This window comes from Aquila chrysaetos, chromosome 3 (genome assembly GCF_900496995.4).
Source record: "Aquila chrysaetos chrysaetos chromosome 3, bAquChr1.4, whole genome shotgun sequence".
Lineage (NCBI taxonomy): Eukaryota > Metazoa > Chordata > Aves > Accipitriformes > Accipitridae > Aquila > Aquila chrysaetos.
Window position 1 is genome coordinate 9,363,257 of NC_044006.1, and position 19,665 is coordinate 9,382,921.

Genomic DNA, 19,665 nt, shown 5'->3' on the forward strand with positions numbered 1-19,665 from the left:
GGCCTCAAGAAGTTTCCCTCCACTTAATTAAAGAGGCAGATAAGTATCTAGGTGGAGTGTGCAGATAGGTTCTGAATGACTTATCCACTAAGGCTGGTTCGCTGCACCTATTGTTAAAGCCAAAATATAATATCAGATTAATGCATTATATTTGCCTATTATAGCACTATGTCATCATTATATGACATGTTATAATTAAAGCCCTGCGTTAGAAACAAAACTATTTGGCTTGGGATAAGTTGCCTTTATGACTTCTGTGGTTATGATTTCCTCCTTTTCTTAACCCCTTAAAACTGCATAATATAGCTATTTGTAACTGTATAAAGAAAGTTTCTAGTTTCAGATTCTAATCTCAGGTAATTCAATGTAAATAAAGTAAAAATCTGGCACATAGTCTTTTCCTGTGTCTGAATATTTGCTAATAGAGGGAAATCCACGTTGTTTGGGTCGAAGCAGTCACAAAGATGGGCATTAGATTAAAGGAGAGCGTGCACAGCTCACCATCTAGCCCTCTCAGTTGTTATTCGGCTGTCCACATCAGTTTCTGATTTTGTACAGTTGCCCATTACTTTTCAGGAGAGGAAGCCACTCAGCATACTTTCACTCTTCTTTTTCCTTCCTGGAACTACATGAGGAAAAATTGGTGATTAGACTAGTTTCTGGACCTAGCTCTCGGGAAACCATGCTCACAAATGCAAATCTGCAAAATGGGTGTGTGATTGCATGCCTAACTTGGAGATACGATTAAGATTACAGTTTGGGTAACTGACTATGCTAATATGTTTAATTAGTGATTTGCATATGCAAGCTTTTAAATTTCAGTAGCTGGTGATTCATGCAGTTAAGTGCCAACCTTAGCCTTGCTGTCAGATTTAGACAGACAGAGTATGCCAGCAGTACCCCCTCTCCCCCACATCAAATGCACAAAGCAAGTGTTGCCACCAGTCAAGGTGTGATTTCCCAAAAATAGCCAGGCTTTGTCTGTTTGAGAAGCAGACATTGTAGGGCAATGAATCTTCCCGCTGTTGTTTGGTAGCAGCCTTTATTATTTAATATTTTGCAATACTCTTATATAAATCTAATTGATGTCTTTTATATTAGTAAATGAACTGTGCATTTGTTTGGTTTGGAGATGACCACCTTAATGAAGGCTAATGATGAGAGGACAGTTGCCAATAGCTAGGGGTGATATCCCACTGTCTTAGTCAATCAGTTGGTGAGAGTTTATTCTGTTGCTGCAAAGCTAGTAATTCAATAATTTGCTTCCTTTCACTTAGACTTGGAGAGAGCTGGATTTGGCCTTGGTAACTTGCTTGTGCAGTTTCAGGGCTTAAGCACACCAGCAACTATTTTGTTATTTCTGTTTCACTTAGATCTTGGAAGTGTGCATTCTCTTCACGGGGGCAATTTCTCCTGTGCAAGAAAGCCCCAAGCATAAGAGCCAGATGTTTCAGATCATCAGTCTGGGATACATAAAGACTTCTGATTTATATAGCTTACTGGAGACACATTTATAGCATTTATTCTAAAATAATAAAATTCCTGAAGTGAAACGTAAAAAAGTAATAATAATGATATGCAAGAATGTGATTTTTTTTTTTTTTTTTTTTTTTTTTTTTTTTTTCCCTAGAAAAGTTATTTCACCACCTTTTGCCAATGGTACCCTGGCGACAGCTCAAGGGGAAATTTCCCTCTATGGCTGCTAACTCACACCAGTAAGTCACTAAACTTGATCCCACTGTGACTGCTCCTGTTCACACTGAATCAGTGGCTGCGAAGGGATGACTCAGAAGGCAAAACGGGATATAATGGGCCACACATGGACATTCCAGAAGAGTGTGTTCTCTCCAGTGCTAATTAATTTTCTGCTCTGCAAAATACTTAACAATACAGAACACTGCTAATTTCTTTTTTCTTTAAACATTTCCATCAGCCTCTTAAAGGTGCTTTTATGAACTCCATTCAGTCCTTTTCCATGTTGATTGATGAGTCAGGCCTAATTACATGGACAGTTTATTATCATGACATGTTGTCCCTAAACAGGCTGTTATTACATACTTAATAAAACTGTGACGATACCCACCAACATCAGGAATTACATACTGTCAAAGGGAAGGGAATTTGAAAGGAAAATGCTGAGGACTCAGTGAAATTCTGTGAAGGCAGTGTTCAGATTCAAGGGGAGAAAAGGGAAGACAGTATCCAACTTTGAGGGTGATTTCAAATACCTTGAGAAGTATGAGGCATGATAAAAATATTGCCCCTGCAGAGGATTTCATCATGAGGGATAGGCTTCTCTTCTCACTGGGTGAAAAAAATTGCTTCCTAATAGCATCTGCCTATTTTACATATATAATGAGCCAAATTCTGTGTGGTCATGTTACTGCCTGGGAAGTGTTTGGAGAGAGGGACAGTTGTTCTTCCAGTCATTTTCACCAGAAGACTTTCCCTGCTGAATTCATTCAGATTTTTAGCTTTTAATATAAACTTTAAATAATTAATATATGGTATTGTCAAGGTCTCATATCTCGTATTTCTCAGTTCTTTAAACAAATAATACCCAAGACACATGCAGGAAGTATCTGTCTGCAGGTGGAAGAACTGAAGCAAAGAAAGGTGAAGTAACTTGCTTGAGATCCTGAAACAAGTTTGCAGCAATGCCAGATACAGGACTTTGCTTTCCTTACTCCAGAATCACTACTAGGTCATCACTCCTACCTAATTAGTACGGGGCAGAGTCTCTGCGGCAGAGGCTGAGAAGCGACCACATGGTCTTAACATTTAGCACGGAACCAGTGCAGCGCCCTCCTGCACTGTGCCAGGTCCCACCAGCTTACTTGGCTGTGTAGTGTGGCCAAAGCCCTCCCGTGATCCCTAGTGAATGTTTGATCCTTGAGGAGAGGCTGGAAGAGAGCACAAATTAGCTGAGAGAGGTGTTTATTTGGAGGTCACATTCACCTCCCTTCTCCCCTCAAGACATGGTGGTAGGTAGAGGAGGGAAGAACCTACTACTGCATTTGTAAAGAAGCTTATAATAAGTGGGCTTTTCTGCCCTAGCTTTGTACAAAAGATTTGATTATAAACAACGGTGGATCTTGACAAGCTGTGGATACAGGAGGCTGAGTCAGAGTTCCCAGGATATAAGAGAGTGAAAGGCAGCACTCTTCACAGGCGAGCTTTACACAATACAAAATGTTTTTTACATGGTTAATTGATTTTCCCATTTGTCCTCTTTACTTCCTAAAAAAGCCTTGCATGTACCCAAGTGCCAGTGACAAACCCTTCTCAGAAGAATAAAGTCTGTTTTGAAGCAAGTGAGGGTCGCAAAGGTCTGAAGTGCTGGTATCAGAAATGCTTATTTTGGACCAGCAGAGACTAAATGTTTCAGTGGTGAGAATGGTTCACAAGAAAGGAATACAGGGCTGTTGGGAGATGGTCCTCACCATCTTCTTCTTTGAGTGCAGACGAGGATGAAGTCAGCTTGTGCTTTTGCATGGCAGCACAGTATACCTGTATTTTCACAGGCAGAAACACATGCTGCAAAGATAACTTCTCTTTGAGGAAGAAAACCAACCCCATCATTTCTGACCTTTATAGTAACCAAGATAACCCTCAGACTGGGAGCAGTGTGCGCAAAATAGAACAGTGTCTGCCTCAGTGTCCAGAAACCAAGAAGTAATAGACCCGAGAGGTCCATATTGCCTCTTCATTATAGGAATCTCTCGATCAGAAGATTAGGAAGGTACTAACTTGAGAGCACAGGTACTACCTTGATTAGCAGTTTCACAATCTTGTACAAAGCATCTTATTTTGCTCTCCCAAGTAGGTGGAGCTTCGTTCACAGGTGGAGCCTAGGAAAGGGTTACCACTATTTTTTTTTTCCACATCTAATGCTACCTTGACTGCTAAAGTGCGGTTATTGCAGAGGAGAGGGTGCTGCGGGGGGACTGCGGACTGCTCCATGGGCTCCCTAATAGACAGTCACTGCTGGAAGGGGGTACACAAACGCGTTAGGAGGTATTTGTCCCTGAGCCGTTCTGTGTTGCAGAACGCTGACCTGCTCCTGCCTGTCTGGGCTAGGTCAGGTACCCTACAGAGTGCACTGCTGCCCCCTGCTACCCCTGCTCTGGGAGTTAAATGTGTTAAAGCAGGATTTTGCCTCTTAAAAAGAGAAACATTTTCATTTTACCTATCATAGTAAACCGACTCTAATGCCAGTAAAGCATGCCTAATTGGCAGGATTTAGAGACCGATCATTTCAATTTATGCCCAGAACAGGTAGGGCAGCAATGAAAGCCTCTCCCACCCAACCCCACCCCTTCTCACCAATGTGCCTCAACCCTGCCCTGAAGGGACCACCTGGAGGGCTGAGAAGGGAGTTCCCTCCCTCTGCGCAATAAAAAGGCACAGTCCTACAGTAAATACCAGGTTAAGCTTATGGCTGTTTAATAGTTAGTGTACCTCTGGTAATAAAGCTCTTGCAGGGCTCGTGCAGAAGAGCACCTGTTAGTGTATTAATGCAAAAGCAGAAGCCATTTGCTAAGGTTTTGCCTTTAAGGACTTGGCAGAAAACACTAGAGTGGAATTTTCACTTCATGTTACCATGAGGTCAGTGGGAAAATAGTTCATTGCCTGTAGCCTCTGTTGGAAACGGTTCCCATCACTGCCACAGCTTGCAATAGCCTTCCCAGAACCATGTACTGTTTGGTATCACTTCCTTCTTTTCAGGCCTCTTCACCACATGGACACATGCTTTCTTGTCCTTTTTGCCAAACCCTTTCCAATCTGTCAGCCTCGCTCATGAGCCGTATCCCGTACAACCAGGCGCAGGACTGTATTACAAGAGGTTTGAGTGCATCATTCCCAGCTATTCTGAGTGCCCCATCCTTCCCAAGCCAAAATCCACAGGAGCTAATTCTGGAGAAAGGCACAATTGACCCATATTTGTTACTGACAGAGGAAAAACTACCAAGGAGTAGTGGTTTTCCCCTGTAAAGTGGGAGCATCTGTTCATCTAAGTAAAATGCTTTGCAAAAAAAAAAAAACAGCAAGCCCTGTACAAATGCCATGTCACTGTGAGCCTTTAGCAAATCGGGCTTATGAAATCGCAGAACCAAAATAAAAATAACATTTTCCAGTAGCCATTTGTAGCACTCAGATTGCCCAATGCAGGCATCATTGCTTTTCTCAGCGTCTGCTTTATCAGTTGTCTTCCAGCCCATAGAAGTCTACGGTTCTTGGCAGCAGCTCTTGCTGATGTGGAGTGGGTTATTGCTTAAGAATCCTTTGATCAGCAGCCAGGTACTAACACCATGCTCTGAACAGTGGCTCGCCAGACCTGGCCAGCATACAAACTGGATGGGCTCCTTCAGTACAGTAGGAGGAAATTGGGATTCCTTTTGGCCTGTTTGAGTGCATGTCATTCACCATCTTTCTGGATATCCAGATTCTCTATCATGTTTTCTTTCCCAGGACTTATGCCCATGCCACAGCTGCATCACAGCAGTATAATCCAGAGGCCAGGCAGCTGCAGCTCAGGCTCTACAAGGATGTGTTTCAGCAGAGCACTTAGCACATCCAAAACTTTAAAGCTTGTGTTCAGCATTGTTTTGCTTCTGCTGAGGTGGAACATACACTCAAGTACTTTGTCAAATTGGGACCCAACAATAGCTGTTAGAACATAGGCTGTACCCCACTTGTCAGAAGTTTTGTTGTTTGTTTTTTTTTTCCCTGGGTGTCGTGGTTTAAGCCCAGCCAGCAACTAAGCACCACGCAGCTGCTCACTCACTTCGCCCCGCCAGTGGGATGGGGGAGAGAAACGGGAAAAAAAAGTAAAACTCATAGGTTGAGATTAAGAACAATTTAATAGGACAGAAAGGAAAATAATAATAACAACAACAACAACAAAAGAATTGTAATATACCAAACAAGTGATGCACAATGCAATTGCTCACCACTTGCCAAACGATGCCCAGTTAGTTCCCCAGCAGCAATCTGTAACCCCCGCAGCCAACTCCCCCCAGTTTATATACTGGGCATGACGTCACATGGTAGGGAACGTCCCTTTGGCCAGTTTGGGTCAGCTGCCCTGGCTGTGTCCCCTCCCAACTTCTTGTGCCCCTCCAGCCTTCTTGCTGGCTGGGCATCAGAAGCTGAAAAATACTTGACTTAGTATAAACACTGCTTAGCAACAACTGAAAACATCAGTGTGTTATCAACATTATTCTCATATGAAATCCAAAACATAACACTGTACTAGCTACTAGGAAGAAAAATAACACTATCCCAGCCAAAACCAGGACACTGGGAAATGCAAAAATGCTGAAGCTACTGTCATCTCCTCTTGTACAGGAAGAGACAGCCAAATCAGCCCATCTGCATGGGTAGCTCTCTCGAATTTGAAAACACATGAAATGCAAGTGCTCAAAATTTGCTAGTGCATGTGCTGTAAAACTGAGCAAGGCACAAAAATTTTCCCAGAGACACTGTGATCTCAGATCCATATATATACAGATCCATGTAAATACATCCATGTAAATACAGATCTATGCATGTATCATTACTGTATTTATCATGCAAGTAATAATAGTTCCACTGAAATCACTACAGCTACATGTATAAAATGAAGCACATATGTAAGATCAGGATCTAAATATATAATAGGCAAATATACCTGCAGCTATGGCAACTGCACTTACAACTAGAGATGCACATATGTGCATACAGCTTCTATTACATTTAGGGGCTAACTGATAATCTAAAGATATATGATAAAGAGCCAGGACCAGAAACTGTCTCTTTTGTTTCAAAGCTCAGTATTTATCCCTTGCATCTAAATTTCAGTCAGTATTCTGCACTCATTAACGCTGCAGCTATGTAATTTTCTTTGAAAGTGGTTAAGGACACTGTGCATCCAATAGCTAAAGTCATACATAAAGGCCTTCTGCCTTCTCTTCTACTCCTTCAGATCTGGGGACTCAACCCAGCAATCAGCACTATTCTTAACTTTAAGCACAAAAATAATTTCTGCCACCATGAGTGGTCATCAATAACTCAACAGCAAGAAAGCAGTGCTGCTCGGAAGTTCGTTCTTCACAGAGCTGGCATGAAAGCTGGTTTGTGTGCTGAAGTTAAGTGTAAGTGGCTATGGTCCAGCTTGCATTCCTTTAAGCAACCAAACTCCTTGATGATTACTCCTTTTTTTGTAATTCTACTCATCTCGTTGTGCCAAGTTATCCCACAGATTTTATTCTGCTCCTTGTACATTTAAATGTTAGACATGCTTAAGTATCTTAATAAATTACATTCCAGGTTGTTCATTTTCTGGCCTTTTGTATTTCAAAAAACAAGAGAGACAATCTGTATTTTATTGTTTCAAGTAAGACACCTAGGCTCAGAGAAGCGTGGCAATTCACTGTCAGAAATATCCACCCCCGAGTTATTGTCTAGATGGCAGAGGCTGGGGAAATTGGCAAAACAATGTTTCTGCTAGGGAGCCACCACTGCTCTCCTTCTGCTTCTCAAACCGGCTCCAGGCACTTTCTCTTGTTCTTGTGATTCCCTTCCTGAATTACTTCAGCCAAGTAATTGTTTCATCATGTTGCACAGAAATATTTTCCCATCGTGTCACCATGACATTCATTTCTAAAACCAAGGCTCCTCCGATCGTGCATAGAAAATATATCGCAAAACTTTTGTGCACCCAGATCCCAGGTGAGCTAACGGAGCAGGGGAATACAGCAGATGAGGTGTTAGAAGGGTTTTTGCTTTGCTTGAAGGAGACTGATTCCTATTACTGTAATTTCTAGACAACATCAATGAGCTACTTATTGCAGGCTTAATGAACTGCTGGTGCAATACACTAGCAAACCCAAGGTATTTATAGAAAACAAACAAGCCGTTGCACTTGGTTTGTATGGGGATAGGAACCATAGCATCTTGTAGCCTCCATCAAAAATTCAGTTCTTTACTCTGACTGGCATGATATAGAGAGGTGTCTGGATGCAAGTTCATCAAAACCAGGTCTGCTGACCGAGCCAGCACTTCTACAGTGTGCCTTACGGAGGGAATGAGTGAGTTCTTAGAGGATTTATTCTGCAAACTGTATGAAATTTTGAGACCTAACGAAAACCTCTGATTTAAATACCCCGAACTCTGAGAAGTGCTTTGATAGCTATGTAATGTGTGATACAGGAATCCCAGAGGCAACAGTTGAAAGGACAGGGCAAGGTGAAAACTGGATGTAGATCAAAGTCTTCCTTAGCTTTTAATTAGCTAGAAAATTTTATTGGAATTTATTATTATTTATTATATGAATCATTTTAATAGTAAATACATAAATTTGTGAAAATTTTAAAACAAATGAGGGTTAAATTTGGTGCTGCTCTGTGAAATTGTGGCAACCAGTCAGAAGGTTTGGAACTAAATGTGTCCCTATTGTAAATGCAAATCAATTAGCTTCAGCAACTATTAACCCATTTATCCTTGTCTTGAATTCCAGCCCTATGGTTTTTCACATCCAGGCAGATCTAACCACCAACATTTCCAGGAGGGGAGGAAAGCCTTTTATTCAAAACTAAACATTTGAACAATTTAGCAGGTGGGAAAACGATCACAAAAGGCATTTTGGTTTCCAATAGAGTTTCCAATAGGTCAGGCTGACCAAATCAGAATTACGGCTATGCCGAACCAGAGAGCTGTGCTTGACTACAGCTCCTGAGGACTGGTGTGCTGGCATCAAACCCCAGGGGTGGTGTGGTGCTCCGGGCGGCCACGCTGCCGCTTCCAGGATCATCTCAAAGACAAACCTGGGAGTTTCACGTAGCTTTGCATCAGGCTAACACCACACCATAAATTTCACATGATCCTGATGTCAATCCAAGGCTCTATCTAATCTTTTTAGGTGTTTACACACTCACCATAAATTGTGCTGCTGATCTGCCCAGGCTGGGACAAAACAGCCTCAGTTCATGTGAAAGAGTCAGGAACCTCAGGATATTATCCAAGTGTACAGCTTCTACCAAAGTTTAGCTTTATGCTGCAAAGATTAAACTCTCAGACTATGTTTTGGGTCCCAGCAAAGAGTTAAATAGAACTGCATTCTTTTAATGATTTCACTTGTCTGTTCAGTGAGTATCTCTCAAAAGAGAACTAATGCCCTCACATATTTAATGTACAGTTTTGGCCACATGGTTTTATTTTTATTTTATTGATTAATTAAAAAGTGTTCAGAATTTGAACAGAATTGTTTCCTTGGGAGTAGTTAACTATATTCCTAGTTTTGTTTGGATTTCCTGATTAATGTGCTAGGACCCTTTCAACATACATGCATAGGTTTAAATTTTTCTTCACACTTCACATTAGTATAAGAGGTTTGCCCTAAAGTTCTGACTGTTAAGCATTTGCGTAGACTTAAACATAAAAAAGGCTAACACTCAGGAGGGTAGTAATGAAAATTTGTTTGCATTAGCAATCAGTAGCAAAAAGAGTTAGAACCAAATTCGTCCTTACCCCCCATCCACCATATAATCATCTATATCCAGTACAAACTGAATGCAGAACCCTGCCATTCCAGTTTGGTGGTACTTTACACTTGCTTTGTATCAGTATGAATGACAGGAAAATGCAAGACAATGCTTATTGTATCTTAAGCGATACCACTATAAATAACAAAAGAAGATGTGTGATTTGGCCTCATATAAATTTTTTCTCTTTATTAAAGCAGATACTGAGTTGCATTGACTTTTATTCTGGTCACAGCTAATGAAACATTGCTTGAAAACTAGCTAGTATGAGAGTAACTTCATATTTTTATACACATCCACATCAATGACAGTTGTTCTAGCAATGAAATGGTAAAGGTTAACATTGTGCATAAAGCTTTTTTCAGGTTGTAATTTCAATATCTGAAGGCTATCGCAGAATTTCAATGAGGAAAAAACCATACTGTTATCAAATGTGATCAAGTCTCCCGCCCAATAACCCTTTGGTGCATGTGTGCAATTTGGGTGGTTTCATTTGATAGAGGAGAAACGATTAGTATAGAAACAAGCGTAAATTTTCCTGCATCTTCCAACAGTCACTAATGGAAGGCAGTGGGAAAAGTCTAAAAGCAACACCACAGTGTCAGAGCTGCACGGGGTTATACATGCTTTGGACAGATAAGCAGAGAGTTAATAATTTCTATTAATAGATAGATGAACTGCTAACAAAATTGTATTGTATTTTAAATATTTTGTTTTAAAATTATACATTTGATTCCTTTTGCAGAACTAAGCACAACTGAATTCAAACACCTAGCAAATGATAAAACAGTGCTAGATGCTTTGCAAAGGGCATGTCAGTGCTAGGGATTTGATCTTACTTATTTGTACATAGGAAGAAACTCTATTATTTTAGTAGTAACAAGAAAAACCTGTATGAATCAGTCAATGTAATAAATAATTTGAAAGGGGGGAAAAAAAAAGCCCAAAGAAAATGCTGTTTATAAACTTCCATAAAATTCAAAACGGACTACTGGAATAAGTGCCTTAACTACTCTGCAAGGTTTGCCTGCATATAGACTGCAAAGTCTTACCACAAGCTGTAACAAAGTCACTTTAGGAAAAGAAGCTCAAGAGACCCTGTCAGAAGACAACCAAGATGTACCACAGTACTGCTTTCAGTCAACAGAATCTTATTTGTAATGGGAAACTATCAATATTTGGAGCTGAGCCACTGTTTGGACAGGGATTTTCCAATTCCCCCACTGTGATTAGAAATAGTATTTGGAATCTTTTGTCTACTTTAGTGCCTGGAGTTTTCTCAGATTCATTTCCAAACTATTTTTTTCCAGATTATTTTTTTCAAGGAAATGTTTTAATTACAGGGGCTTTTTCATACGCTTGTTTATAAAGCAGGGTATTTCATGACCTCCGTGCATTTAATCATGCTACAAAGCTCCTAAAATGTAAGTTATGTGGGAAATACAAGATTAAGAATGAAGGATTCGGGAATTCTCTTTTGACTCTTTCACGGATTCCTTCTGAGACTAGTGTAAAATTGGTGCATTTATGTCCTCAACTTTCCTGTCTGTAACTGCATCTTTCTGGCAAAAACTCATTGCTGCACAAGTTTCCTCCTGAACGAGAAATCTGTAATGCTAATTAAGAGATACATTGGAATAAAGCAGTAATTTAAACATCATTCTTTAAATTGCAGCAACACCGCACTGGCTCTCCTGAACTGTGGCAGGCAAAGTTTAAGGACGGGGATTAGCTCATTCATGCCTGATAGAGCTCTATCTCCAAAACCGGACTATTATTTAAACAAATATAAATACCTTTAGTACATCTTATCTTTCAATCTACCCTGCCTTCCAGCCCCCACAAACTGAACTTTTGTTGGAAGCTTTATCATTTATAAAGAAAGAAAGAAAGAAATGTATCTGAGGACATCTTCAGTCCTCCAGCAATTCCACCCTCAGCAGCACTCGGTTCTGACTGGGAAGACTGCTTGTAAGTTTGGGTAACATTACATGGCCTACAGCACAACAAGAAAATAGGATCTAACGATGTGGATAAGTTTCGTAACTAGAAGAATAGTAGAATAAACAGCCACAGGAGGCTGGAGTAATCATCGTCACGAGGGACAGTCAAGACAAGATCTAACGTCTATCTTGCCTGCAAGAACTTGAGTCATGCTGGTGCAGGAGCTAGCTCACCCAAGAAAATCTATTCTTAGGGTCTCATAAAAACAACTTAACTGCACTGTACAAATTAAAAAGCAAATGGGTGAAATCTGTATCAGGACTAACACTCCACTACTTACTACTGCACAGCTCCTAGCAGGAGCTATGGAGGCATTGCGGGAGCAGGGAATATGTGACAAATTCCAGTAAGAGCTCTGGGAGATTCACCCGCAGGAGGCTATTATCTTAAGTGTCAAAAAAAGCAAAACAGTTCTTTCAGGAGCAAACATGCTTTCCTTAAAGAAACACTAGAAATAAGCAACAAATTGAAGATTTGTCCTTCTGCAATCTGTATCGGAATGTATAGCAGCAAATTCAAGTCCACTGTCTTTATACTGAAAACCCATTCTGTGTTCAGCTGTCAAACAGAGCATAGATGATTAAGGAGTTTCTTTTCTGGGGCACCGGGAATCTGGATCTAAAAACTTAATGCTTAAATTTGGCCTAACAGGAAAATGGAAAATGCTGAGTAAGACCTGATCATTTGCCCAACTCCCTCCACATAACCAGCTTGAGACTGTTAACTTCTTACAGACCTCGACACAGCAGCTATATAAGGGGGGGGGGGGGGAATAACACAACCTGGGAGCCCTGGCAAGGCTGGCTTGTTCCATCAGCAGGCAGAGCCTTAGTTTTCTTTGAAATAAAGTTATGGCCTGCTACAAACTTCCTCCTCCTCTGCCATCCCCCCCCCCTTATCTGTCGCTTGCCCCCAGCAAACATCCAGGCTCACAGAAACAAACACATCTCACCAGAGAAACTCTATCTACAGTTTTTAGAAAAATGTCTCAAGAGAAAAGATAAGAGAGTCGTTCATATGCCTCTCACCTGGCCAGGTTTCATGAGAGCTTCCTGAGCAATGACCGAAATTACCGACATCCAACAGAAATGCTACTTTCTCATGTTTATTCCTGTAAACTACAAACATAAGAAATGCTGAATCATAACTTAGAGAATAGAAACTCTGTAAAGGAAAAAAAAAAAAAAAGAAACCCCAAACAAAAACTCATTTCAAGCTTCCTCCCTTACTTTTTCTTCCTCCCTCCCACTTCAGACTTGGTGTTACTTTGCCAAAGACTGGTCATGGTTTTGGATAGCACATCTTGCTCTACACGTTCAAAACAGCAAGAAGCGCAAAAAACCCCCAACACAAACACCTCCTCCCCAAACAACACCCAAGCGGCAGGCAGCTAAAGCAAGTGATTAGAGGAAATAAAATGAGGCAACAAGAATGGGCTAAAGCTTCCAGCTCTGCTCTTTGCTGGGTTTCTCTTGGGGTTTTTGGTTTTTGTTTTTGTTTTTGTTTCCTTTCTCTGAGTCACAGAGAAAGCCAAAAGACCAACAAAAATCCTGATCCCTGATCACAGCATTGAGCCAGATCAGCTAGAATGTCAACCCTGCGTTTAATCTAACTTTAAACGTGCCTTCAAAATAAAACAAGCTACTGTTTTTAACCTAGTCATAAAGTTTATTAAAATTGTTCATTAATGCTTCAAATGTAGCAAGAATGCATAGATTCCCAAAATATACATATGTATTTTCTTATAGAAATAGATTATTCTTTATAATAAAAAAAACTGTAGGAACATCTTTAACAGATTACTCAATTCATGACTGACAGTTACACGAGATTGCATCATGTACACAGCATTCCCAGCCATGCTTAAAGGATTGCATCACTTTGCCCTTGCTCTCCTCTCGCTCTTTTAAATAACCCCAGCGCCCAGCAGCCTGCAGAGCCCGCCCGGGGCCGGGGCCCCACCGCTGACTGACAGCCCCCGGCCCCCGGTGAGGTCCCACCGCTGACAGCCCCCGGCCCCCGGTGAGGTTCCCGCGCGGCGGCGGGGCCCTCCGCCAACATGTAAATAAAGACCAAAAAAAAAAAAAAAAAAAAAACAAACAACCGACCGAAAAAAACCAGAATTAAAAACCAACCAACCAACCCGCCCCCCCCCGGGCTCTCCCCTCGCCCCGGCCCGGGAGGAGCGCTGAGCAGGGCAAGGAGCCGGCGGCTCCGCTCGCCCCGCGGCCCGGCCGGGGGTCAGCAGCGAGGCGAGGAGGCGATCAGGGGCTCGGGCAGCTGTTTGAACAAGTTCCTGAGGGTGCTCAGCTCCCGGGAGAGCTGCTCCACCTTCTTCTGCAGCCGCTCGTTCTCGGCCGTCAGTTCCAAGACTTTGTGCTGCGTCTCCAGGTTGCGCATTTTCGCTTTGTCGCGGCTCTTGCGCACCGCGATGTTGTTCCTCTCCCGGCGGAGCTTGTACTCGTCGCTGTGCTTGTCCACGCACTTCTTGGGCTTGTTCTTGCCCGCCGGGGGGGCGGAGTAGCCCCCGCCGGCGGCGGCGGACTTGGAGGACTCGGAGGGGTTGGGGGTGCCGGGGGGGCTGGAGGAGGACGAGGTGGACAGGTTCCCGCTGCTGCCGCTCGGCACCGACTGGTAACCCAGGTAGGAGCGCACGGTGCTGCCGTAGGGCGAGGACATGCCCCCCGGTCCCGGCCCGGCTCCCCCTTCTTCCTTACGGGGCCCTTTGCAAGAGTCCAGGGTCTCGAAGACCGGCTCCACTTTGGTTTCCACGATCTGGGGCGGGAAGCAGCCCGGCAGCCCCCCGGGCTTGTGGCTCTGGCTGGCGCAGGGGTGGCTGTGCCGGGCGAGGCTGATGTAGGTGTAGTCGGGCTTCTTGCTCCCGCCGCTGCCTTTATAGTCCTCGGCGAAGAGATCGGAAAGGAAATCTTGGCCGCCGCCGCTGCTGCAGGGAGGCTCAAAGTTGCCCCCTGCTGCTGCTGCGGGAGGAGGCGGCTGCGCCGGCTGCTGGGATGCTAAGGGGTCCAGGTAGGGGCTGAAGTCGATGGCTCGCTCGTGGTCCCCGACGGTGAGCTCGGTCATGGAGCGGCCCCCGGCCGCCCGCGGGTGCAGCTTGTTGAGAGCAGCCAGACAGTCCGCCTCGTAATAGAAATTAGCCACTTCCATGGATTTAAAGGCGGGCGGCTGGATGGGGAGGCATGCTGCGTCCCAGGCCACCAGGCGTTGCATGAAAGCAAAGGGGGATGCGGGGAGGAGAAGACGACGCAGGGGGGGCCCCCCCGGCAGAGGATCGAGCTGCCGCCGTCGGGGTGGGGGGGCTCCGGACCCTGCCTCAGTCTCTGGCGCTGGGCACGGCCCCCGGCTGCGCTGCCCGCCCGGGCCGGCTCAGTTCCTGCGGCGCGGCGGGGCTTCACCGCTCCGGGTGCTGCGGCGGGAGCTGGCGCGTCTCCTCCGGACCATCTGGTTCTGGGCCCCGCGTCCTAAAGTCTCTGACTTAGGAAAGTTCCTTTCCTCAGTTATTTATAGGGGCGGTGGATCCCATAGCAACAGGCGCGTCACCGCCTGGCCGCCTGCCACGCTGCACGCTCGGGAACTGCTGGCCCCGGCCCCGGCCCCGGCCCCGGAGGAGGCACCCGGGGCGGGTGTGCCGGTGCGGTGCCCCGCCGAGCCGGCCGCAATAAAACCGGGGCTTTGCCGCCGCGGGAGGGCGGCGGGCTGCAGGTGAGGGGCGGAGCGGGGCTCGCCGCCGTCAGGTCCGGCACGGACGGCGGCTCGGCCCCGCGGGGACACGCGTGTCGTGCCCCGGGACGCTGCCGCCGCCTCCGCGCCGGCGCGGCCGCCGGCTTTGGCACCGGGCGGCGGGGCGCGGGGCCGGCGGGGCCGCGGGGAGGTGGGCGCCGATCCCGCCCGGCGCCCGCGTTGCCCTCGGGGAAGTCGAGGCAGGAGGGAGTTTTCCGAGTCCTTTCGGCAGGGCGGGGGAAAAGCTGCATAGTGGGAGGCAGGTCCCGTTATTCTCCGGCCCGGCCTCGCTTCGGTGAATCCCCCCGGCCGGGCGGGCAGAACGGGCCGCACGGACGTGCACGGAGCCGAGCGAAGGGGAGCCGGAGCGGGCTTCGACTTCTGGCGGCTGCCGGCAGCCGGGGGGCCGAGCGAACCCAGAGCTCCCCTCCCCATGGCTTCGCGCGGGGACGGTGGCCTTAAAGTTTGTCTTGGCGTATTTACTTTCCGTGACATGGTGCAACCGTCAGGGTACACAAGCGATAGGGAATCTCTCTGCGCGCTGACCGTCTGTAACGCGATTCAGAAGGCAAGGGAGATACGTGCGTAGAAACATGGAATCCGCGTGTTTTTAGAATGGCGGGGTTAAGTTTGGGAAGGAAGACTGAATCTTGATGTCCGTTTTAATTAAAGACACCCACCTTGGGAATCAAACTTATATTTTCACTCTCTTACTCCCACATTTACCTGTCTACAAGCTGGTGATTCATCCCCAGAATAAAGGACATTAATTTAAAACAAAACATATAATTAAAGGAAGTAGGAGTGTCCTTCGCCTCAGTAAAGAAGACCTAGCACTGCAGGGAAAATGACACTGCCTCTTAGAATAATGTGAAGCAATCCTGCGGTGTGGGAAATATTGTAACGTTAAGCCAGAGGAACAGGTATTGCATTATACCATTCAAACAGTCAACTGTTCATAATGTTCAAACCTCAGAACTTTGAAAAGAGGAAGAATTCAAGAATCAGTCAGTGGATCATAGGACTTTTTCGTTCTTTTCTTTTTTTTGTTTGCTTTTTCTTTTCACGTTTTAAAAGGATTTTTTCGTTCCATAACAAAGTACCCTAACAGGTTTTCAGGCTTCAGATATTTCCAGTTCCATCTTTATCTACCAAGTAAATCTTTGGTGAATGCACCAGAGATTAAATTGGAGCTGGGCCTGGCCAGAGCGCTGGGTCTGGAGGTTGTAGTTGGAGCCCATACCTTCATAAATACAAACATCTGTATTGGGTGCAAATACTGGCAAGTTGCAGTGAGCCAGGGCTTGTTCTTCTGGCTGTTTACTCCCTCGTTCCGCATCTTTATCCTGCATTCTGATCTGGCAGTTACATCCAGTGGCTGCCCTAACTGGCCCTTGCAACTGAACTCTTAAAATCGGTCTCATGTGCTTCCTACCTCCAAAATGTCTCAGGGACCCACAGGCAGGAGGTCTCCTGCCGTGGTGACCTGCTGAAATGCGTGGTTGGTCTTTCTTGGCATTACCCTGACAGGTCTTCAGCTTGCCACGGCCGTTGGCTAAAATTGAACGCTAAAGCTGCTTGGTAAATTTCCTGGGCAGTTTTTCAGGATATTTTGGGAGATCTAAATTTGCCCTCTTCAAATTTCTGCCCTATTCTCTGCCGCTCGGCAGCAGAAAGTTGTACTCCTGCCCGGGCTGATCTTCCCTAACAAAATAAAACGCCTGTGCAACTGTCATGTGAAACAGATTATATCAGGGATGGTGTGGCCCACACCTTCTTTCCAGGCCAGTGCTGAGTAATCCCATAGTCACCGAGATCACACGTCAGCCCGGGTGGTAATTGAGGTTGGATGCCCAGCTTGTCCCCTCCTTCCCTTCTCCCCCCTCACCTCCCTGCTGTGCCTGGATCTCTTTAAACTTCCTCCAGCTCACCTCAAATCCCAACATCCACTCTCAGGGAGCCGACGTTCGTTCTCAGCTTCTCATGGGAACCTTGTTGGCGGGACTAACCACTTATCCAAAACCCTAGCATTCGGCAAGCAGGTTTTGAGCTAACTCTGGTCTCTTTTAAATTGTTTCTGCACTTGTCATAACAAATGCATGGCCAGAAATGGGGTTTTTGAAATGGGAACAGGTGCAGAGCGAGGCTTGCACCACAGAGGCTTGGGCGGAGGTCTGGGCACACCGAGCTCTGTCCCCGTGAAGGGCCATGGCTTGGCCGGGCCAGATATGGAGAGGCTGCTAATGATCGTCCTGGAAAACCTCTTCAGAGAGGTGCTTTAGATAGGAAAAGAGATGCAGACATTCCTCGTGAAGTGATCTGGGCACTGGTCTCTCACTGTGAAAAACCCAAGGGCAGCAGCCCTTCCGCAGCATGTCTCCCAACAGAGCAATTTGCAGCAGAAAGGCAACACTTCTGTGAAAAGCACCTTTTTTCTAGTGATTTCATGATTTCTCTTCTTCAGAACTAGTCAGCTGAGGAAGGAGACAGCATAACTCACAAATTACTTAGTAAGAACATCAACATTTTTGAGCAAGAAAAACAAAATTCTGATGCAATAGAGTCCAGATTCCTCTACATTCATGTGTGAAACAATATAGGTACCGGGAGGGTAGCAGAAGGATACCAGAATGGTGAAAAGCTGGAGGGAGGAATCTCATTCTCACTGCTCATTTCTGTCGTGAATTAAATTCTGCTCTCCAGTTTCCCTTTTGTACTGTAGAAGCCACAACTTTCCAGCTCCAGGCTCAGCCCTACAATAAAGCATTGCGGAGGCATTTTCTTCCTGGAAATTGTCTTCTTTTCCAGGATTTCTTGCAAGCTCTCCAGTTCACGCGCTCCAGGTCTATAGCAGCTGTCCCTGGAAGGACACCAGCTTTGGGGAGATGCTGTTAGTTTAATGGTGACGGCTCAAACGCTGAAGTGTTTGTAAGAAGGTCTGTGGACTGAGGATCATAGTCTAGAACAAGGCTGTCTGTAATTTCTGATGCTTCTTGCTGCAGACTTGTCTCTTGTATTATCTCCCTTGCAGTAGCTCTTAGCAGATCAGTAAGATCAGAGCTGCATCATGCTAAACCCTGTGTGAACACAGCTGCTCATCCATAGACCTGCAGTCTTAAAACAGCATGGAGAGGCAGAAGAGGGGCAAAGAGGAAAGAAGTTAATGCCAGAAGCTGACAGTTGCATCAACAAACAAGATGCTGTAGGTAGTATGTTGGAGGTGAGCTAAAGAGGAGAATGTGAGGGGTTCTGGAGCGGAGTAGTATCCATGCAAGCAGGCAGGCCGGGAGAGAGCACAGAGGTAGTGTGGGAAGGTCTCAGGGGCATAAGAGGGGACCTTGCCTGAAAGACTGCCTTAAGTAGAGCAATGTTGCAATAAAGGCTGAAAAAAAATCAAAATTTATTTCTGAGCGTGTTGTGTGCTCTGTTTTTTCTTCTTCCTAGCCCCAGGTCCCTCTTTATACAGCCGCAGACCTTAGCCAACAACAACTCATAAGTTGTACCTGGCAGAGGCCAGATTTCAATCTATTGCTTTCCACTTGCCGTTCTCCACTGTAAAAAAACAGCACTTATGAGATGTCAGACAGGGACAGTGTCTCAACTCAGAGAGAGGTTGGCTCTCCTTCCGTCTCCCCAAGCTCTTAGGCCAGGCTCGAGACTTTGCCTCATTTTAACATAAAAAACGATTGCCACATGCTTTCTTCTCTTCTGAAACTGCAGCTGCGATACTCTGCCTTGCAGTCCCCAGTGGCAGGCAGCTCCCCAGGCGGTTGCAGGCCATGTCTCCTGGCCTCCTTCGGTTCTTTTGTTACAGACCAGAGTCCTCCCCCTCCCTAAGTGCTCCCTCACCCCTTGTTCCCATGTGACATGGCGATGCTCAGGTATTTGTTGGTCTTCTGCTGATTTTCTGCTCACCTCTGACCTAGCATGCTTGGCCTTTGCAGTGCTGGGTTGCTCAATCCCCGCTTTATCTACATGTTGCTCTTTGCCCTACCGAGTGCTGCAGAGATGACACCTGGGGACTGGCACCACTGCCTCCAGCCGGTGGGACAACATGAGCGAAATACCTTCCCCTACCAGACTGAGAATTTTCCAGAGCAAATTGGAGGTCAGAGCACCCGCTCTGTGGCTCTGCGAAAGAAAGGAAAGGAGGGAGAGCCAGAGTGCAGACAAACGCCTGTGGAAGGGAGCAGTGACAAAGCAGAAGCTCCAGTCTCCAGTCCCGTGTTGCAGAGAAAGTCCATGCTGAAGCCTTCTGGCTGGCAAGACGTGGGCTGTCTTTCTAAGCAGGGACAGTAAGAGGGGACTTTGTATTTTATGAGTAGCCTGTTTTCTTGTATTCCCCCCAAAATGGCAGAGAAGTTGCTGTCCACTAACTTTCCAGAAGTTCTCCATAGTT

At 45.4% G+C, this 19,665-nt stretch overlaps 1 protein-coding gene across 1 annotated transcript; it reads right to left on the reverse strand.

The window, feature by feature from the left end:
- Nucleotides 1-9,686: 9,686 nt before the first annotated feature.
- On the reverse strand, nucleotides 9,687-15,109 carry CEBPB (CCAAT enhancer binding protein beta). Its single transcript, XM_030007629.2, has one exon. The coding sequence runs from the start codon at nucleotides 14,754-14,756 to the stop codon at nucleotides 13,770-13,772; it is 987 nt and encodes a 328-aa protein (XP_029863489.1). The 5' UTR covers nucleotides 14,757-15,109; the 3' UTR covers nucleotides 9,687-13,769.
- Between the last annotated feature and the right edge of the window lie 4,556 nt (nucleotides 15,110-19,665).